This window comes from Phaseolus vulgaris, chromosome 3, assembly GCF_051622355.1.
Source record: "Phaseolus vulgaris cultivar YP4 chromosome 3, ASM5162235v1, whole genome shotgun sequence".
In the NCBI taxonomy this organism is placed as follows: domain Eukaryota; kingdom Viridiplantae; phylum Streptophyta; class Magnoliopsida; order Fabales; family Fabaceae; genus Phaseolus; species Phaseolus vulgaris.
Window position 1 is genome coordinate 25,911,886 of NC_143500.1, and position 17,369 is coordinate 25,929,254.

The 17,369-nt window shown below is 31.5% G+C and overlaps 1 protein-coding gene and 1 pseudogene across 1 annotated transcript; both read right to left on the reverse strand.

The window, feature by feature from the left end:
- Window positions 1-4,012: 4,012 nt before the first annotated feature.
- Window positions 4,013-4,119, reverse strand: LOC137808887 (small nucleolar RNA R71; annotated as a pseudogene).
- Window positions 4,120-12,474: 8,355 nt separating this feature from the next.
- LOC137806886 (protein RALF-like 33) lies at window positions 12,475-13,119 on the reverse strand. The gene has a single exon (XM_068607248.2). The coding sequence runs from the start codon at window positions 13,069-13,071 to the stop codon at window positions 12,703-12,705; it is 369 nt and encodes a 122-aa protein (XP_068463349.1). The 5' UTR covers window positions 13,072-13,119; the 3' UTR covers window positions 12,475-12,702.
- Window positions 13,120-17,369: the final 4,250 nt, after the last annotated feature.

The following is a 17,369-nucleotide window of genomic DNA, read 5'->3' on the forward strand; positions in this document are numbered from 1 at the left end:
TAATAATTTGTCCCTAAGGATGTATATCGAACCCAAAAGGAACAGTTGTTTAAAATCCTAATAGTAGCATTCACAAAGTATAAGAATATGTACAATAATTTGATTTGAAAGAGATTGAGATAAGTTTGCGTGAAAATTAAATGAAAACAAAATAAATGAGTAAAATAATTCAATTAAGAAAATTATTGGGAATGAGGTTAATCATTCTCACTCGTCTGTATTTTAAACATATAAGATTTCATCTTGATTGACATTGATGCACACATAAATTGCATTCATATTGATTCATCGAATACAAAATTATTAAGAGAGTCTCATAAATATCAATTTCTCGCATATTTGTAAAAAATCCTTATATTATGAACAAATGTTATAAAACAATTAATATTTCAAATCTATTCCTAACATTCAAATATATTAAGCATTATCATTTAGGTCAGATGCTTATAAGTACTTTCCAGTCAAATCTAAGGATCAAAACGATGAATATTTTCAAGCTTTGAGAATAAAATGATAATACCAATCATCAATTAAGAATAGAATATTATAGATAAATATCACCTCAATGTATAAGAGTTTGAACATATTACTCTCAATTCCCAAAGAAAATAATTAGCTATTCATTGTGGTTATTACAAGCATGGATAACAAGAAAAGAAGATCAAAAGCGTTTCTCCTTTACGGGCTGCCTCCTTTAAGGTTTTCTTCATTTGTTTCTCCCAATGATGTCTATGGTTATGTCTTACACCTTCTATTTAACCTAATTGGGTTTGGGCTAAGTGACATATATGATAAGTGCCTAATTTCAGTAATATTTTATATTAAAATATAGACACTTATGAGTATTAATTGCTAAATTACATATAAAATAATCCTTAATTTATGAATTTATACCTTTTTACATATTTTATTATCTTTATTTGAATAAGAACATTTTATTCCCAAATTTGGTGTTAATTTCAAGTTTTTAGGGAAGAATGGAGATGACTAGGCTAAAGAAGAATAATATAAGTTAAAGAAGAAAGTTGGAAGGCACAGGAACGCACAAAAATACAAAAAGCCCAACTCAGCAGTAGAGCAACTCACTCAAGTGAGTCCATTTTCGCTTCAGCGAGAATGCTCCAGTGGCAACGTTAAAAATCGACGCATTTCTCGCTTGAGCAAGCTATATCTCTTATGAGCAAGAAAACGCCTAAACCATTGGGCCATTTTATGTTTTAATCAACAAGCCCATTAGCACGACTGATGGAGATCAAGAAGAAGAAGAAGATGAGGTTGAAGTTGAAGATGCTCAAAGACATATTAGCTCATCATCCATTTTACCTCAAAGGATTACAAGGAGTAAAACTAAAGAGTTAGGAAGTAGACTTCAAATATTTTCTCTTATTGTAGTTTCTTTTGTATAAAATTTAAAATACATAGAGTAGTGTTTAGGAAGGTGCTAAAGAGGGAAACCTAAAGACACCTCTTGTGTATAGCATCTATAGGCGTTAGCTTTAGGAAAAGTCTAGAAGGTGCCCCTTCACTCTCCATTTTAGGCGCTAGAAGTGGAAGAGTTATAGGCTACCTTAGAAGCTTCTCTTGTAAGCTTCTTTGTAATTGGTGACCGATCCTTCTCCCTATAAAAGGAGGGCTTGAGTCTTTGAAATGATAGAATTGATTTTTGAATAAAGAACCTCTCCCAAATTGGTGAGTGAATTGAGAGAGACTTGTGTCTTCTTCTCTTCTAGTCTTATCTTAAGTGCATTCTTGGACTCTCAAGTGGCGGCAACTACACTCATCTTGAAGCCTTTCATCCTTCAAGTGGCGTGCACATCTCCAAGAGCTACAACCACACAAGTTTCCTAGTTCTTTTCATCTTCTTCATCCATTTCCATTCCAAAACAAACTCTAAAACAAGTCTTTGATGTTTCTAGTCATTTCAATCGGTAGAACTTGCTTATTTTGTGTTTTTGTTCGGTAGTTTCTTCTAGCTTGTTGTTCTTGTGGTTTTGGTTGAGTTTCCTTGTGTTTTAATCGGTTCATTTGTATTATATCTTGTTTTAATCGATTCATATGCCATATTATGGGTTTCGTCCGTACAATTACAGCTTTGATCACTTCTAATCTTTCTAAGTTCGTATTTGGTATTGCTTGTTTGATTACAGCAACAACAATGTCGCCAAAATAAGCATATCGTTGATTATATGAGTTTGGCTTGGTTACTTGTGTTTTGGTGAGTTCTTGAATGTTAAGAACATTGATCCAATTCTTAGAAAGTGCCTAATCATATTCCAACTCTTGTTGAATCCATAACATGTTCATATTATATCTCCATTATGTTATTGGAATCATATCAACGATGCAAGAAGTCACCTAACCCTGGCAAATTAGGTTAAATAGGGGGTTTGAGGCTCGACCCTAGTGTGTCAAATTGAGAGGAAAACACCATTGAGTGACTTGTAACCAATTGGGAGAATAAAAGGTGCTAGAAGATGTGTGGTTAATTCTACCCTTTGGAATTGAGAGTAATTTGTTCGAACTCTTATGTATTGAGGTGATATTTAAATATGATATAATATTTTGTTCTTGATTGATTGTTGGTATTGTTGTTTTGTTTCAAACTCTAGATCTAGAATCTTAAATCTGGCTGGAAAGTATTTTTAGGGTTCTGACCTAAACACCAATACTTAACATATTTGAGAGCCAAGAATAGACTTGAAATGTGAATTTCTATTAACTTCTGAGCTTGATTCTAAGGTCTTTTTATAAATATGCGAGGAATCAATATATAGGAAACATTCTTAGTAATTTTATATCGAGGAATCGATATAAATGAATTTTATACGGACATCAATTCCAATCAAAGAACATAATGTTAACATGTTAATCAAAATACATAAGAGTGAGAAAGATGAAACCTAATCTCTATTTTTGCAACTTAAAGCAATAAATTATTTGCTTGTTTTCTTATTAATCATCGCCAACACAACCACTTTCAACACACTTTTTATTGTTTTATTTTACATTTAGCAGATATTGTACTTGATAATTCATGTTTTCCTTGTGGGATCGATATCCTTCCTTAAGGACAAATTATTATTTCTGACAACGCGGTGCACTTGCCGTAAAAAGTCATCAAGCTTTTGGCGTCGTTGTCGGGGAACAATTTGATTTTTGAGTATGAATTCCTATATATTGTGAATATTCTAACTGTTTTTATTTTGGTTAATAGCTCTTAATTCTTTTTTATATTTCTATAGTTTGTTTATATTTGTTTATTGATTTTTTTTATTTTTTTTATTGTTATATTTTTTGTTTATTTTATTCTGCAGATTTGTTTTAATTGTTTTTCTTTTATCTTCAAATTTATTTTGAATTTATTTTCTTTTATTTGTTTTTAATTTTTTTTTAAAATACTCTCTTACTCTATTAAATCATTGTGTTAACCCTTGATTTAGTTGTCTTGTATGATATTGAGAGGTCAAATTCCCAAAGACCGATTATTATTTGAAGCAAAGATTGATAGGGTAGCCAAAAGAAACAACAAGACAAAGACAAAAGAAAGACAAGGAGATACTAGAGAGGAATCCTCAACCACTTTTTTTTTCCCACTAACAATATTTTTCAGGAGAAAAGTAACATGATAGAAGAGCAAGCACCACCTCCTAGGGGGACACTAGGAGATTATATCATGTACCAATGGCCAAGGCATTCTTCTAGTATTGCAATACCTGCTCCCGTCAAGGCCTTGGAAATAAAACCCGTTTTTCTCACTCTCATCATTGCCTATCAATTTATAGTAATGGATTATGAGGATCCATATTCACATTTGTCTACATTTTATGAATTGGTGGGAACAATGAACATTCAATCAGGTGATCTTGAAAATGTTCATATGCACTTGTTTCCTTTTTCATTGGCATGAAAGGCTAAAGAATGACTCAAATCAATTCCAAATCAGAGCCTCACTAGTTGGGAGGATGTAGAGGAAAAATTTCTACAGATATTTTTTCCAATCTCTCGCTACAATATAGCAAAGTATGAAATCTCTATGTTCGGACAAGGAGCAAATGAAGTCTTCTATGAGACATGGGAAAGATTCAAGATGATATTGAGAAAATGCCCAAATGGTCAACTAATATTGAGTTGATATTGATATTGATATTCAAGATGATATTGAGTTTGAAGATATTGCTCAACTAATCATATTTCTCAATGGTCTCAGATCTGATACTAAGATGCTCCTAAATGCTGCAGCTGGTGGCACAATGATGGTTCTCGATGTAAAACAAGCGACAAGGATTATTGATGCATTGGCATTAAATGATTACCAAGCCCAACATGATAGATGAGGTATTCAGAAGAAAGGTTTGTTAGAAGATGCATTCTTGGCTAAAAAAAATTTCTAACACAGCAGATTGAGCAACTAACTGCACAAATGGATAAATTGCCCCAAAAGTTGCATGCAATTCACTCATCTCAAAGTCAGAGTATACCAATCAAGTGTATTTTTGTGGAGGTGATCATCCTAATGGTCACTGTTCTTATCAAACCAACTCACCTGAAATTGAGGTAAGTTATATGGGCAATCAAGGAGGGCAAGGTGGCTTTTTCGACAATTATTCTCAAGGTTGGAAAAGTAATCAAAAACAAAATTTTGGGTAGAAGCAAGACTGTGGTTCATCTAATAAGCAGGGGCCTTTCCAACAGCAACATAAATTTAATTATCCATCCATGTCTGAAAGAATGAGTAAACTTGAAGATGCCATGGCGAAACTTGTGGTCAATCAAGAAAATAGCATGACAACGATTAGGAATATAGAGATTCAGAAGGGACAGATGGCCAAACAATTAGCAGAGAGACACAATGGCCAATTTTCTGTCAACTACCAAAGCAATCCAAAAGAGCATTGCAATAATGTAGTTACTGAAAAAAAGAATAAATGAAACTGAGGGGAAGAGTGATGAAAAAGAAAGAGATAAGAATAAAAGTGAGGAGCAAAAAGTAAAAATAAGGAGGGAGGTGTTTTTGAAATTTTTTTATCATATCCTCATGCTCCTTATAAAAAGAGAAGGAAAGAAATGTTTTTGAAAAATTGCTCCCTAAAAATTATTTTGCAAGAAATATGAAGCAAGATTCAACATTTGAAAGATTTCAAAAGAATAGGAGCTATATTCAAGAAGAAATATAAAGTTGGAGGATAGATACAGTGCCATTATTCAAAAAGGCTTGCCTCACAAATCCAAGGACCCAAGAATTTTTAATCTTCCCGTGGATAATGCCTTACTGGATTTGGGGGCAAGCATAAATTTAATTCCTTTGTCAATGCTGAAGAAAATAGAAGATTTGAAGATTAAACCCCCCAAGATGACCTTACGGCTGGCTGATAGAGTAACCAAATATCCTTATGGTGTGGTTGAAGATGTTCTTGTGAAGGTGGATAAGTTCATATTCCCTGTGGATTTGTTATAATGGAGGTGAAAGAAGATGAGGAGGTCCCCTTGATACTTGGTAGACCCTTTATGAAGACTGTTAGAATCATAGTTGATGTTGACAAAGGAGAACTTCAACTTAGAGCTCAAAATGAGGAGGTAACTTTTAATCTTTTTTATGGTCTAAAAATTTTTAATGCAGGGGAAGATTTTGTACAAAAGGATGTAACAAAGGGAGTTGTCCACCTTGAAATAAACAGGCGTCAATCTAGATGACGTTAAACGAACCCTTACTGGAAGGCAACCTAATCCACATTTTAGTTTTATGTTGTTTTGTTATCTTTGTTTTGATTTTACCTTTCAAAAAATCATGTTTTCTTGTAGGGATTCTCGCCCAGGCGAGTCCATTCTCGCTTAGGCGAGTTGAACGACGAAAAGTGGGGTGCTCTCTGGAGTCATCTCGCTTAAGCGAGTTTGACACCGAAAAATAGAGTTTTCCTGCAGGGAATCTCGTTTAAGCAAGTTTTACGTCGAAAAATGGAGTTTTCTTACAGGGGTCGCTCAAGCGAGTAAAATTTCCTTAAAATATAAATTCTCAAATGTAACCCCTCCCTATATGTCTCACGATCAGTTTGCAGGTTATGTATTTTGGCCAGGGGACAAGTTCTATTATTTTGGAGGCAGATCCAGCAAATGAAGCAAGACTATAAATGAAGATTTTAACAAAGAGCTGGATGACTTTTTAGGAAGAGAGGATTGAGCAAAAATATGGTTTTATCTTTCTAATTCTCTTTTCTTTTAAGTTATTTGATTTTTAAAAAATTTTCTGTTTTGGTTTTTTATTTATTTTATTTGTCGGTTATTTTGTTTTCTGTTTATTTGCTTAGTTTGTTTTATTTGTTTATTTTTTATTTTGAATAAATTTGTTGTTTTTTTCTATTTAGTAGTTTTATGTCTTTTGAATTATTTTCCTTGAATAAGTTTTAGTTTTAATTTAATTGTTGAGTAGTTTTCTAGTTTTATTTTTCTCAAATAAAAAAAACTAGAATATTAATTTTGAATTGTGGAAAAATATAATTTGTGTTTAAATATTAAATAGTGAGATGAATTAGACACAGGTTAGAAAGGGAAATATGATTGAATCTCTATTCAAATGTAGTTGAAATTGTGATACATGAAAATTTAACAAGATGGTTGATTAGGTCAAAAAATGATAAAACAAAAAGGAAAGAGACCAATTAAACCAAGTGAGTATGTGAACCTTAAATAATTTTGAGAGTTTTACTGATGAATTGACAGTTGAAGTTGCTTAATTTTTATTTTTGTTACATCATAAAGGAGCATGAAGATGATTGAGACATTTTGAGCGAGAAAGCGCCAGAACCATTGGGCCATTTTATGTTTTAATCAACAAGCCCATTAGCACGACACAAGAAGCCACTTAACCCTAGCAAATTAGGTTAAATAGGGGGTTTGAGGCTTGACCCTAGTGTGCCAGATTGAGATGAAAACACCATTGAGTGACTTGTAACCAGTTGGGAGAGTAGAAGGTGCTAGAAGATGTGTGGTTAATTCTACCTTTTCAGATTGAGAGTAATCTGTTCGAACTCTTATGTATTGAGGTGATATTTAAATATGATATAATATTTTGTTCTTGATTGATTATTGGTATTCTTGTTTGGTTTCTAACTCTTGATCTAGAATCTTAAATCTGACTAGAAAGTATTTTTAGGGTTCTGACCTAAACAACGACACTTAACATATTTGAGTGATAGGAATAGACTTGAAATGTTAATTGTTATTAACGTCTGAGCTTGATTCTAAGTTGTTTTTATAAATATGCGAGGAATCAATATTTAGGAAACATTCTTAATAATTTTATATACGAGAAATCGATATAAATGAATTTTATACGAGCATCATTTTCAATCAAAGAACATAATTTTAACATGCTAATCAAAATACATAAGAGTGAGAAAGATGAAACCTAATCCTTATTTTTCCAACTTAAAGCAACCAATTATTTGTCTGCTTTCTTATTAATCATCACTAACACAACCACTTTCATCACACTTTTTATTGTTTTGTTTTACATTTAGCGAATATTGTACTTGATAATTCAATTGTTCTTTGTGGGATCAATATCCTTCCTTAGGGACAAATTATTACTTTTGACAACGCGGTGCACTTGCCGTAAAAAGTCATTAGTCTCGCTTAAGCGCAATATTACCTGCTTAAGCGAGCTTTACGAGAAAAACCCAACTTTATTGGAGTGAACTCGCTTAAGCGAGTCTTGAGCCAGTTTTCAATACTCCACTTTGTCTTTTCTTCTTGTCTTCAATTTGTCCATTCTCTTTTAGCCCTTTTATGTCCATTTTCCCCTAGAATCCTCAAATTAACACAAATTTGAGAATAAATCGTTGACATTCATCTTATAAAAAAAATATGTAAAAAGGTTCAAATTCCTAAATTAGGGGTTGAATTATAAATATTTTCTCAATTTAAGTCCATAAGTGTTTATGTTTTTGTATGAAATATTATTGAATTATGGCACTTATCATGGACCTTGTGTTGTACCTTGTTTTGTGTTGTACCTTGTTCTGTGTTGTGTCCTTTTTATGAGTGCTTGGTAGGGAATACTTAGGATACTATTGTTGCCCCAATGGTTGTAGTATTAAGCACATACATCAATACTAAAAGGAAATATTTCATATTTTACTGACAATCTAGTCACATAAATAAGACATCATCTAGTGAGAAGTTAAAGGAGATTCTTGTATCAGTGCTTTCTATAGTAGATACAAGGAATCACCTAGACATAAGAAACTCATATTGATTTCTCCTAATGGTCTTTCTAATGAGTCAAGTATTAATCTTTGTAGTGATATACTTCATATGAATTTCTTGGGAGGCGTTGAATATGAAAAATTGCCATATTCCATTTATTCAGTTGAGGATTCCTATATTCCTAAATAAAGATGCTTCATTTGTAATTATTGTTGTGCTCTAATGAGAGTGTATGTGTGTATCTTGTTTAAAAATGGTTAATTTCCCTTAGTTTATATATATATATGAACTACTATAGTTGTACATAGGAGGAGAGCATGTGTCAATAGAGGATTTGGTTTTCACTTTCTTCCTATAAGTATTTTGATATGTATTATATTTACATAGTTTTGTAGATTTTTTAATTTTAATGGTTGTAAAATATGTTAGTTGATGTATGTGTTATATACGTAACTAATATAAATAAATTAAATGGTTGACGCATTTATACAATGATAATCCATTACCACATCTCTAATTCAATATTCAAGTTAAAGTAGATATAAAACTATCTTTTCTTTACTTTGAGGTAACATGTTTATTTGGAAAAAAATTCTTTTGTATCTTCCAGAAGTCAATTGTGTTCCACAAATTTAAAATTTTACATCCACAAATTTAAAATTTTACATTAGTAGCATCCTCTTTTAATTAAATAATAATTTGATAGTGTGTGCCTTCATTCTGAATTGATTTCTTGAATTGTTGATAGATAGGGTGAAAGCTAGATGGAAGAAATGGAACAAGGATGGCTCCAATGGAGCTATGGATTCCTTGAAGGTGCATGAGGAGGAGGGAGAGTAATTAGTTGGGAGGTGAAGGAGAAGACCAAAGGCTAACCTAGAGAGGTTTAGACAAAAGAGTGCAAGAGCTAGCAACTTGGCATCATAACACTCATAAAATTGATCTTCTTAATTCATGAGTCAAGCACCTCAATTTATAGGAGAAACGACTGAACATTTTGGAGCCAAAATTTGAAAATTGAAACTAAAACTCTCTAATGAGAAGGTGTCATGTGGACTCATGTTTTCCATGTTTAGCTCACACCTTTCATGCTAATTCCTCTCCGGTCTTAGGTTCCATGTGGACGTCCATGTGCTCCATGCAAGGGTAATTTTCGTCCTCTAATGTACCCTATACGTTTTATGGTTGCACTGGGCTCAAAGAAGTTCAATTGTTACCCTAACTAGTTACTTTCAACCCTAACTAAACTTATTTTTTTATTGGTCCAAATACAAGTCCATAAACCTATGCTACTTGGCCCAAATATTTGGTCCAATTATTTTATGCTACTAGGTCCAATACGTGGCCCATGAAATCTTAAACAATTTATACAATTTATTTAAGCTAAAGTTTGGCCCAAAAATAATGTTGACTAGTCAGCTGAAACTCAGTCTTCTTGTGTTCTTCAGATCAAAGCTCTAGTTTATATTTTCATGAGTTGGAGGTCTTCTTGGATATGTTTGTACATTCTTTTACCCTAGAGTTATCCTCTTGATTGAGCCTACAAAAATAAACAAAAGCCCAATTAGACACATATTTGAAAATAAATTTATAAACCACCTTTAGGTCTTCATCCTCCTTATTATGTGGTTGTGTGTGGTCGGGAGTTCTCTCAGCATAACTTATCAAATCAATATTATGATCAATTTATCTTAATTCACTTCTTTGGTGATAATATTATGAAACATATAACTTAAAATTTCAGAGAAAGTTTAAAAAAATGAAATTTTGGAGAAATAATTTTTTAATAAAAAAACATTTATAATATATTTATATAATTTTTATTCTTTATTTATTTAAAAATAAATAAACCACTTTCATGCAATACTGTATTATTAAAAATAATATATATATATATATATATAAAGGGAGATAGGTGTTTATTTTATGTAATAATAGAATAGGACCAAGTTTTTACCATTTTATTTTTCCTAGGTGGGTATTAAAATAAATAGTACTACAAATTAACAATCTTACCTCTTTACCTTTTGTTTAAAATAATTTATTTAATTTTATGATATATTTTAATGTAAATATTAACTTGCCTTGTCTTCCTCCAAGATTGGTTCAAGTTATAAGAAGACACGCGTTTCTTTGCTTATTTTCGGGTGACATAAGTAATTATTTACAGGAAACTTTCTCCATCAAGAAAAAAAACCAAAGGGCCAAAAATTTATTCCTAATTATTAAGATGTCTTACATCACCTACAAGTATCCTTAGAGTACTCTTTACAACACTTAAATAATTTTGTTCTCTTCAACAATTTTTTAAGAGTAATTTATGCTTAATTTAATTTTAATATTAATGGGAAGAAAGAGCAGAATTAATAAAGAAAATGGAAGATAGGAAACATGTTTATATGAGATAATTAATAGTTCATTTAATTTGGTGGCGTTGATGCAATAAAGTCCTTCATTTTAAACTACGCATCCCATTTTCAGAGACGAGATTGGGAATATATATATATATATATATATATATATATATATATATATATATATATACATTGCTATTATTTCATTTTCTTCTAAAAAAAATTGTTTGCTGCAAAAAAATAATGTAAAAAATGAATAGTTGTATGTCAATATAGAAAAGATTATCAGGCTATATAAAAATATTTACTAAAAAATTATTATCGGATCCCTTTCCAAATGTTAAAACTCAAAAACCATTTTTTTGGCTTGAGATAGACTTATGGATCCTCACCGAAATTTGCATGATTTGCGCGTTTTTCTAGATCGTCGAAAACTACAAGTTAGTCTAGAATTGCTGGATTTTCTCTCTCTTTACATTGAGTTTTTGCTTTTTGTTTTGATTTGTGGTTGCATCACCAAGTGTAATGATCTTTGACAGCTTAGCATAGTTTGTTGAGTTATTTGGAAAATCACGTTGAGATAAGCATATGGGCGCAGAATTGCTAAATAATGCAATAACTATGAAGTGTGAATGGAGAAAGACGTAGAAGAGTATTGTTGGGTTTGGGGTTTGGGCTCTCTCATTCTTAGACAAAATTATAGTTGTACACAAGATAATGGGACAAGGGTTTGTGAGGTGTATTTAGTTGTCACACAATAAAGGTAAAGAAGATGCCAATGTCATCATAATAATCATAGGAGCGCGTTCACTCATTTCAATTCATAATGATAATAATAATAATAATAATAATAATAATAATAATAATAATAATAATAATAATAATAATAATAATAATAATAATAATAATAATAATGCATGTGACTCTGCCTTTAAAATCCAGGATAAGAATACAATTCCTCCTCCAATGGAAACCAAAAGAAAGCTAACATTTTAAAAGAAATTCAAAGCCTGTTTATTTCAAATGACTACCCTCTTACCAAGGTTGATAAAGACCACAATAAATTTGATAACTAACTCAACCAAAGGAGTAATTGTTCCTCCATACATACCATTACTACTATTTGCTGTTATTCAATTTATTTATGGGGACTCAAATTTGCAGATGTAAATATACAACTGTTCAAATTATATACCTGCGCTATCTGCGGCACTGAGGCTGGAAAAGAAAAAACAATCTCCCTTTTCAAATTTTGCTATATGCTCCTATAACAAAAAACAAAGTGTTACTTTTTTTTCTCATAAACAGATACTCTTAGGGGCATCCACTGTCTTTCCCCATTTTTCATCTTCATATTCTTTTATTTTTTGTGATAAAATGGCCCTATTAGTTTTTCTACTATTTTTTTCCTCAATTTCAACAAAGCGTGTGCTGGAAAGAGAAAAGGGAAACACGGAGGGCCAGCACATGGGACAGATGCTACCCTCCTTCCCTCTCAAGCCACACATCCCAAAATCCAAACACACACTCACATTTTTACCCTTCCCTTCCTACAAATTATTTCAAATACCATCTCAATTGCCACCAAGTTTTATGTAATATTTCCATTTCTAATTGAAAAAAACACAGTTAATACATAGTATTGCATCAAGATGGATCATAATACTAAATGAACGAAATAGTTTTTCTTTTTTTTCCAAAAGCAAAAGAAAATATCAATAAATTCATATTGCCTTCCAAACCAAACACTGCCACCATGTAAGTCTATCAAATCAATGAATTACCCCTAAATTTCTCTTTCATTTCCGACACGAAAAGAAGGAATACAGGCACTCAAACAGAAACCACCGACGAAATTGACAAGAATAAATAATAAAAGAAAAATATGAATAATGATGACAAATTTCACACATCCAAATCGCAACAAATAATAATAATAAACAATAATATGTGTACCTAAGATTAAATTGAATTACAATACAGATACAAACGGCGGCAATTAGATTTTATTCATGTCTACTTCTCTTTCTCTTCTCTACTTGTATATATGTAGTAGCGTGACATTATGACAACAATGATTTTCATCAATTACAAAAATTAAAATTAAAATTAAATTAAATAAAATGAGAGGAATAACAGTTTTTTTTCAACGTCTGCATCGGGTGATAGCGCTGCATCCGCGACTGTAGGGGTTGGCCTGAGCGCCGGGCCGGCAATTGTAGTAGGAAGCGCCGCGTCGCGAGCAAGGGACTGTGTTCCTCCTCAGCGCACCATAGCTTATGTAGGTCTTTCCTGCCAGAATGCGCCGGCTGGTCTCGGAGTCCATCAGAAACTCGGCGTCGTCGTCGGCGGCGGCGAGGAGGCCGCACTCGGCGACGGATCCACGACATTCAGACTTGACAGGGAGGAAGAAGGCGCCGAGGTCGGCGGTGAATTCGAGAGTGGACGATGAGGATTGGGCGAGAATCGCACATGCGAGGAAGAAGGCACAGAAGAAGGTTGTGGAGGTTCCCATGGTTGATTTGAGTTGGCAAAACACAGGATAAAGATGCTCTCCTCTCTCACCTTATATGCAAAGCTTTACGCCAAAATGTCCTCAGATGTACATCTTATTTACGATGGCTGCCACTTTGCTTTAACCCACTCCTACTTTCTGCACACCCTAATTTTCTACTCCAACACCGGTTTTAACTTTCTACAATCCAAGATAGCTACTTCTGTGAAAGTGTTCAAGTAGGAGAAGAATTTAAGAAAGAAAAAATGAGTGGAACCATTCGGATATCAGGTATTATTTAGGCTAATTGAAGGTGTTCCAGTTGTTAGTGGGAGCGTGACGCCTCATACAAAATCCATGCTTTTAATAAAATAACTTTGCTAAAACCTAATAATATAGGTGCTACCATGTCATTAGTTTTTCACTTAAATTATGTTTTTAACTCAAATGATTGCTTTATAGATTCTGGTGTTAATGTTCATGTGAGTTCTTTGTATCAGGAAACAATTTATATTAGGAAACAAGTATGGCAAATGAGAGCATGACACGTGTTCAGGAGAGGGTCAAGTGAAATTAGACTTCTTTTCTAGAAATTATCTTATTAAATGGAGTCTTTAATGTTTCTGAAATTAGAAAAACAAATCTAATTAGTACTTTCTTGTTGGTCCAACCAGGTTACAAATTGTTTTTAGTACATTTTAGTCCAGGAGTGTTGTTTTTATTATGTATGGTGTTTTATTTGTAATGGTGAAAAAATCTTAAAGTGTTGTCTTGCAAAGGTTAATATATTTAATAAAAATAAATAAAATTAGAAAAAGTTGACTATGTTTTTATTGGCTCGTCATTGTATATCACTATTTATAGATTTTTGTTATTAATTTTGAAGTGATTTGAAATTTCTAACAATACTACTACTTATATAAAAATATTGTTTTTTTGGAAAATGTTTTTTCTTTTGAAGATAAATTAATTTTGAGTATGAATAATGAGATTTAAGTCATTACATAACTTATTAAATATTGTATGAAATATACTTTTCACCAGGTAACATTCATCTATTTATCTATTTATAAAGGTGAGTGAAAATATTATTCATATAACGACTTTTTAGGTTAATTTTGTCTTAACCTAACAATATGGAGTAACTAGAGCATTAATTGATTTTTAATCATTATTCATACATACTAGTCATTTTAGGTTAATATGACCTCAATCCATCATCATCTTGACCATGTATAACATACTAGTCCTAGGTTTAAAAGAAGTTTAGCATGAATAATCCTAGTGTTTGTATGATCTCGATTAGTCCTCTTAGTCATCCATAGTACACTAGTTCCTCAAATTTGACAGGTTTAATCCCTTTAGAGATTAAACCTTGGTCGACCATTTCAACCATATATAAAATTTGTATGTCCTCGGTTGGGCATCTCAACCATGTATAATACACCTTCCTTCATTATTTTTGAAATAGAACGCCCTTAGGTGTTTTATCTTGAATAATTCAAATTGTACATTTTATGTTTAGATATGTTTGTTAATATTGACTAAGTGAAAAATCAAAATACCAAAATATTTAAAAGATTTAACCAAAATGTATGTAATATTGTCTAGTATTCATAAATTTAATTAATGTTTTATGAAACATCAAACTATTTTAACCAACAAATTTTAATTTATTTATGAAATTTATATATTTAGTTAGTTTCATACATCTTAAACTATAAATTCATAAGATCATTGAAAGGTGACTTTATATATTATTTAAGAGTATTATTACAAAATATATTTTCAAATAAGTAATTTATTATTTATATTTTGTATACATATAAATGGACATATACATAATGCATATATTAAATAATAATATAAAACTTATAATTACTAATAGTTTTTCTTTACACTGTGTTTGGATTGGGGGTGGCACTGTAGCCGTATATGGATGAGCGGTGTCACCCCCGTTTGGATCTACTGATGGTGGAGGGTGAGGGTGAGGGTGAGGGTGAGTGGAAAGTTGGCCAAAATGAAGGACCTTTGAGAAGTGAAGAGAAAAGAGAGTGTGTGGGAGTGAAAGCCACGTAGGATGAGTGGAAAGTCATTTATGTCCTTAGTTTTGTGCTTTATTTTGGATGTATATGGGCTGGCCTTTCAGCAACGTGGAAGCATGCATGCACAGTGGTGTGAGCAAGCTTTTCAACAAGCGCATGAGATTTTTGACCATGGTTCAGGAATCTCTTTGACCAACTTCAATGCGAAATGAATGCATAGTTAAGTTGGTGAGAGAGTGGATGGATCGTAATAAAGAGAGTGATGCACCATTATATAGGTGGTTACGAACCTCACAAAGCACAGACAGTTCTTCATTCGTGAGTAAGCTTGTAGAGGGTTTATAGAGAGCTTGGAGAGGGTCGTGAGTAAGCATAGTGGCAGGAGAGTGCGCTTGGTTCTTCGTCTTTGACCTCAAGTGAGCTTTCTGTCAATTTTGTTTCGTGCATAACCAATTAGCACTGAAAAACAACGTATCCCATAATCGATTATCTAGTAAAAAACAATTAATAATCGATTATGCTCATCTCATGACATAATCGATTATCGGTAAACATTTTCGTGACATAATCGATTATGGGGGCTATGCAAAAGTGAACATAATCGATTATGTTGGTTTTTTAACTGCATGAATAATTGATTATGTGCCATAAATATTTGGATAATCAATTATGTGTTGTTTTTAACGAAAGTGATAATCGGTTATGTTTATTATTTTTCTAGATTTTTGATTTTTGTGTTTTTTTATTTAATTTTTGAATGATTTTTTTTTCAGGCACAATTTAATCTTCTTAGACTTGCATTGTGTTGTGGTTTTGTTATGCAGTTATGTGTGTTTTTTTATAATTTGAGTTTAGATGTTTATTTTTATTTAAAATTTAATTTGTTTAAATTATTTTAAAATACTTATTGATGTTAATTAGTTTGTAATTTTAGATGTAAATGTTTAGGAAAAATAAAATAGTTATATTAGTAAATTAAATATTGTGTTAAGTTGATTATCTAAAATTGTATATTGTTATTGAAAAAATTTCTTGAAATTTGAATATTTTTTTTCTGTTACATGAATTGAAATTATAGATTGAAATTATAGATCTAAATCTGTTTTTTTTAAATATTATTATTACAAAAATTATAAAAATTGTTACAGTAATTTAAAAACAGAAAAATCAAATATACAGAAGATTTTTTTAACATTTAACAATGTTAATAAATAAATTTATGAATGTGTATGTAATTATTTGTTTAACTTTGAAGCTGTTAATAAGTATATTTTTTTTTAACAACATGCTTTTAAACTCACCTACCTGTACACTAGACCAAACTTTTATGCAAATCAAATTATGCATTAAAAAAGTCTATATTAGATAAATAAATCAGTTCCATTTCTTTTTCTTTAAGAAGCCAAACCTAACTTATTCTGGCTTTACCTATTTCCACCCTTTAGTCATGTAAGTGAAAGCTTAATCAGAGTGTTGTAGGTGGGCCTGATATTAGAAAGAAGGCTGTTTCTTCCTACACCTCCATACCTTCTTCTCTCACCTCCATACATTTTCGTATTTCCTAAAATACCCCTCTGTAAGATTCCAGATTACATAATCCGGAAGTCATTTTTCAAATTTGTAATTAGCTTCCGGATTTATATAATCTGGAAGTCTTTTTTCATATGCATGATTACTTTCCAGATTACATAATCCAGAAGTTAAACATAATCCAGAAGTTTTTTTTAACTTCCGGATTATGTAATCCGGAAGTCTTTTTTCAAATGCGTTTCCGGATTACATAATCCGGAAGCTATTTTATGGGGGTGGCGGAAGAAGGATAAAATTGTATTTTTATGTTGTGTATGGAAGTGCCAGAAGAAGATATGGAGGTGCAGGAAGAAACAGTCTAGAAAGAAACAGACATTAACTAAATGACAAATTCTTCTGGCACCATATCAATTTCAACCTGCACCCAATCTATTATTGAAAATAACAAAAATACCTTTACAAAATAATGAAAATAACCTTAAATAAAAAGATAGTGTAGATAAAAAATTATTTTTGGAATTCTTTTTCCAGAAATATTCTGGATTTTGGATTTTTGAAACACATTTTTGAATTTTGGACATAATTATCCAGAATGCATTTTCAATTTTGTGTTTCAGAATTATTATTTTTATGTATTTTTTGACTTTAAATTATATTTATTAAATTCTGAATTTTCAAATCTAGAATAAGGATAAATTTGAAAATTTCAAAAGAATGATAGAGTGGAGTTTAAAATTGACATGG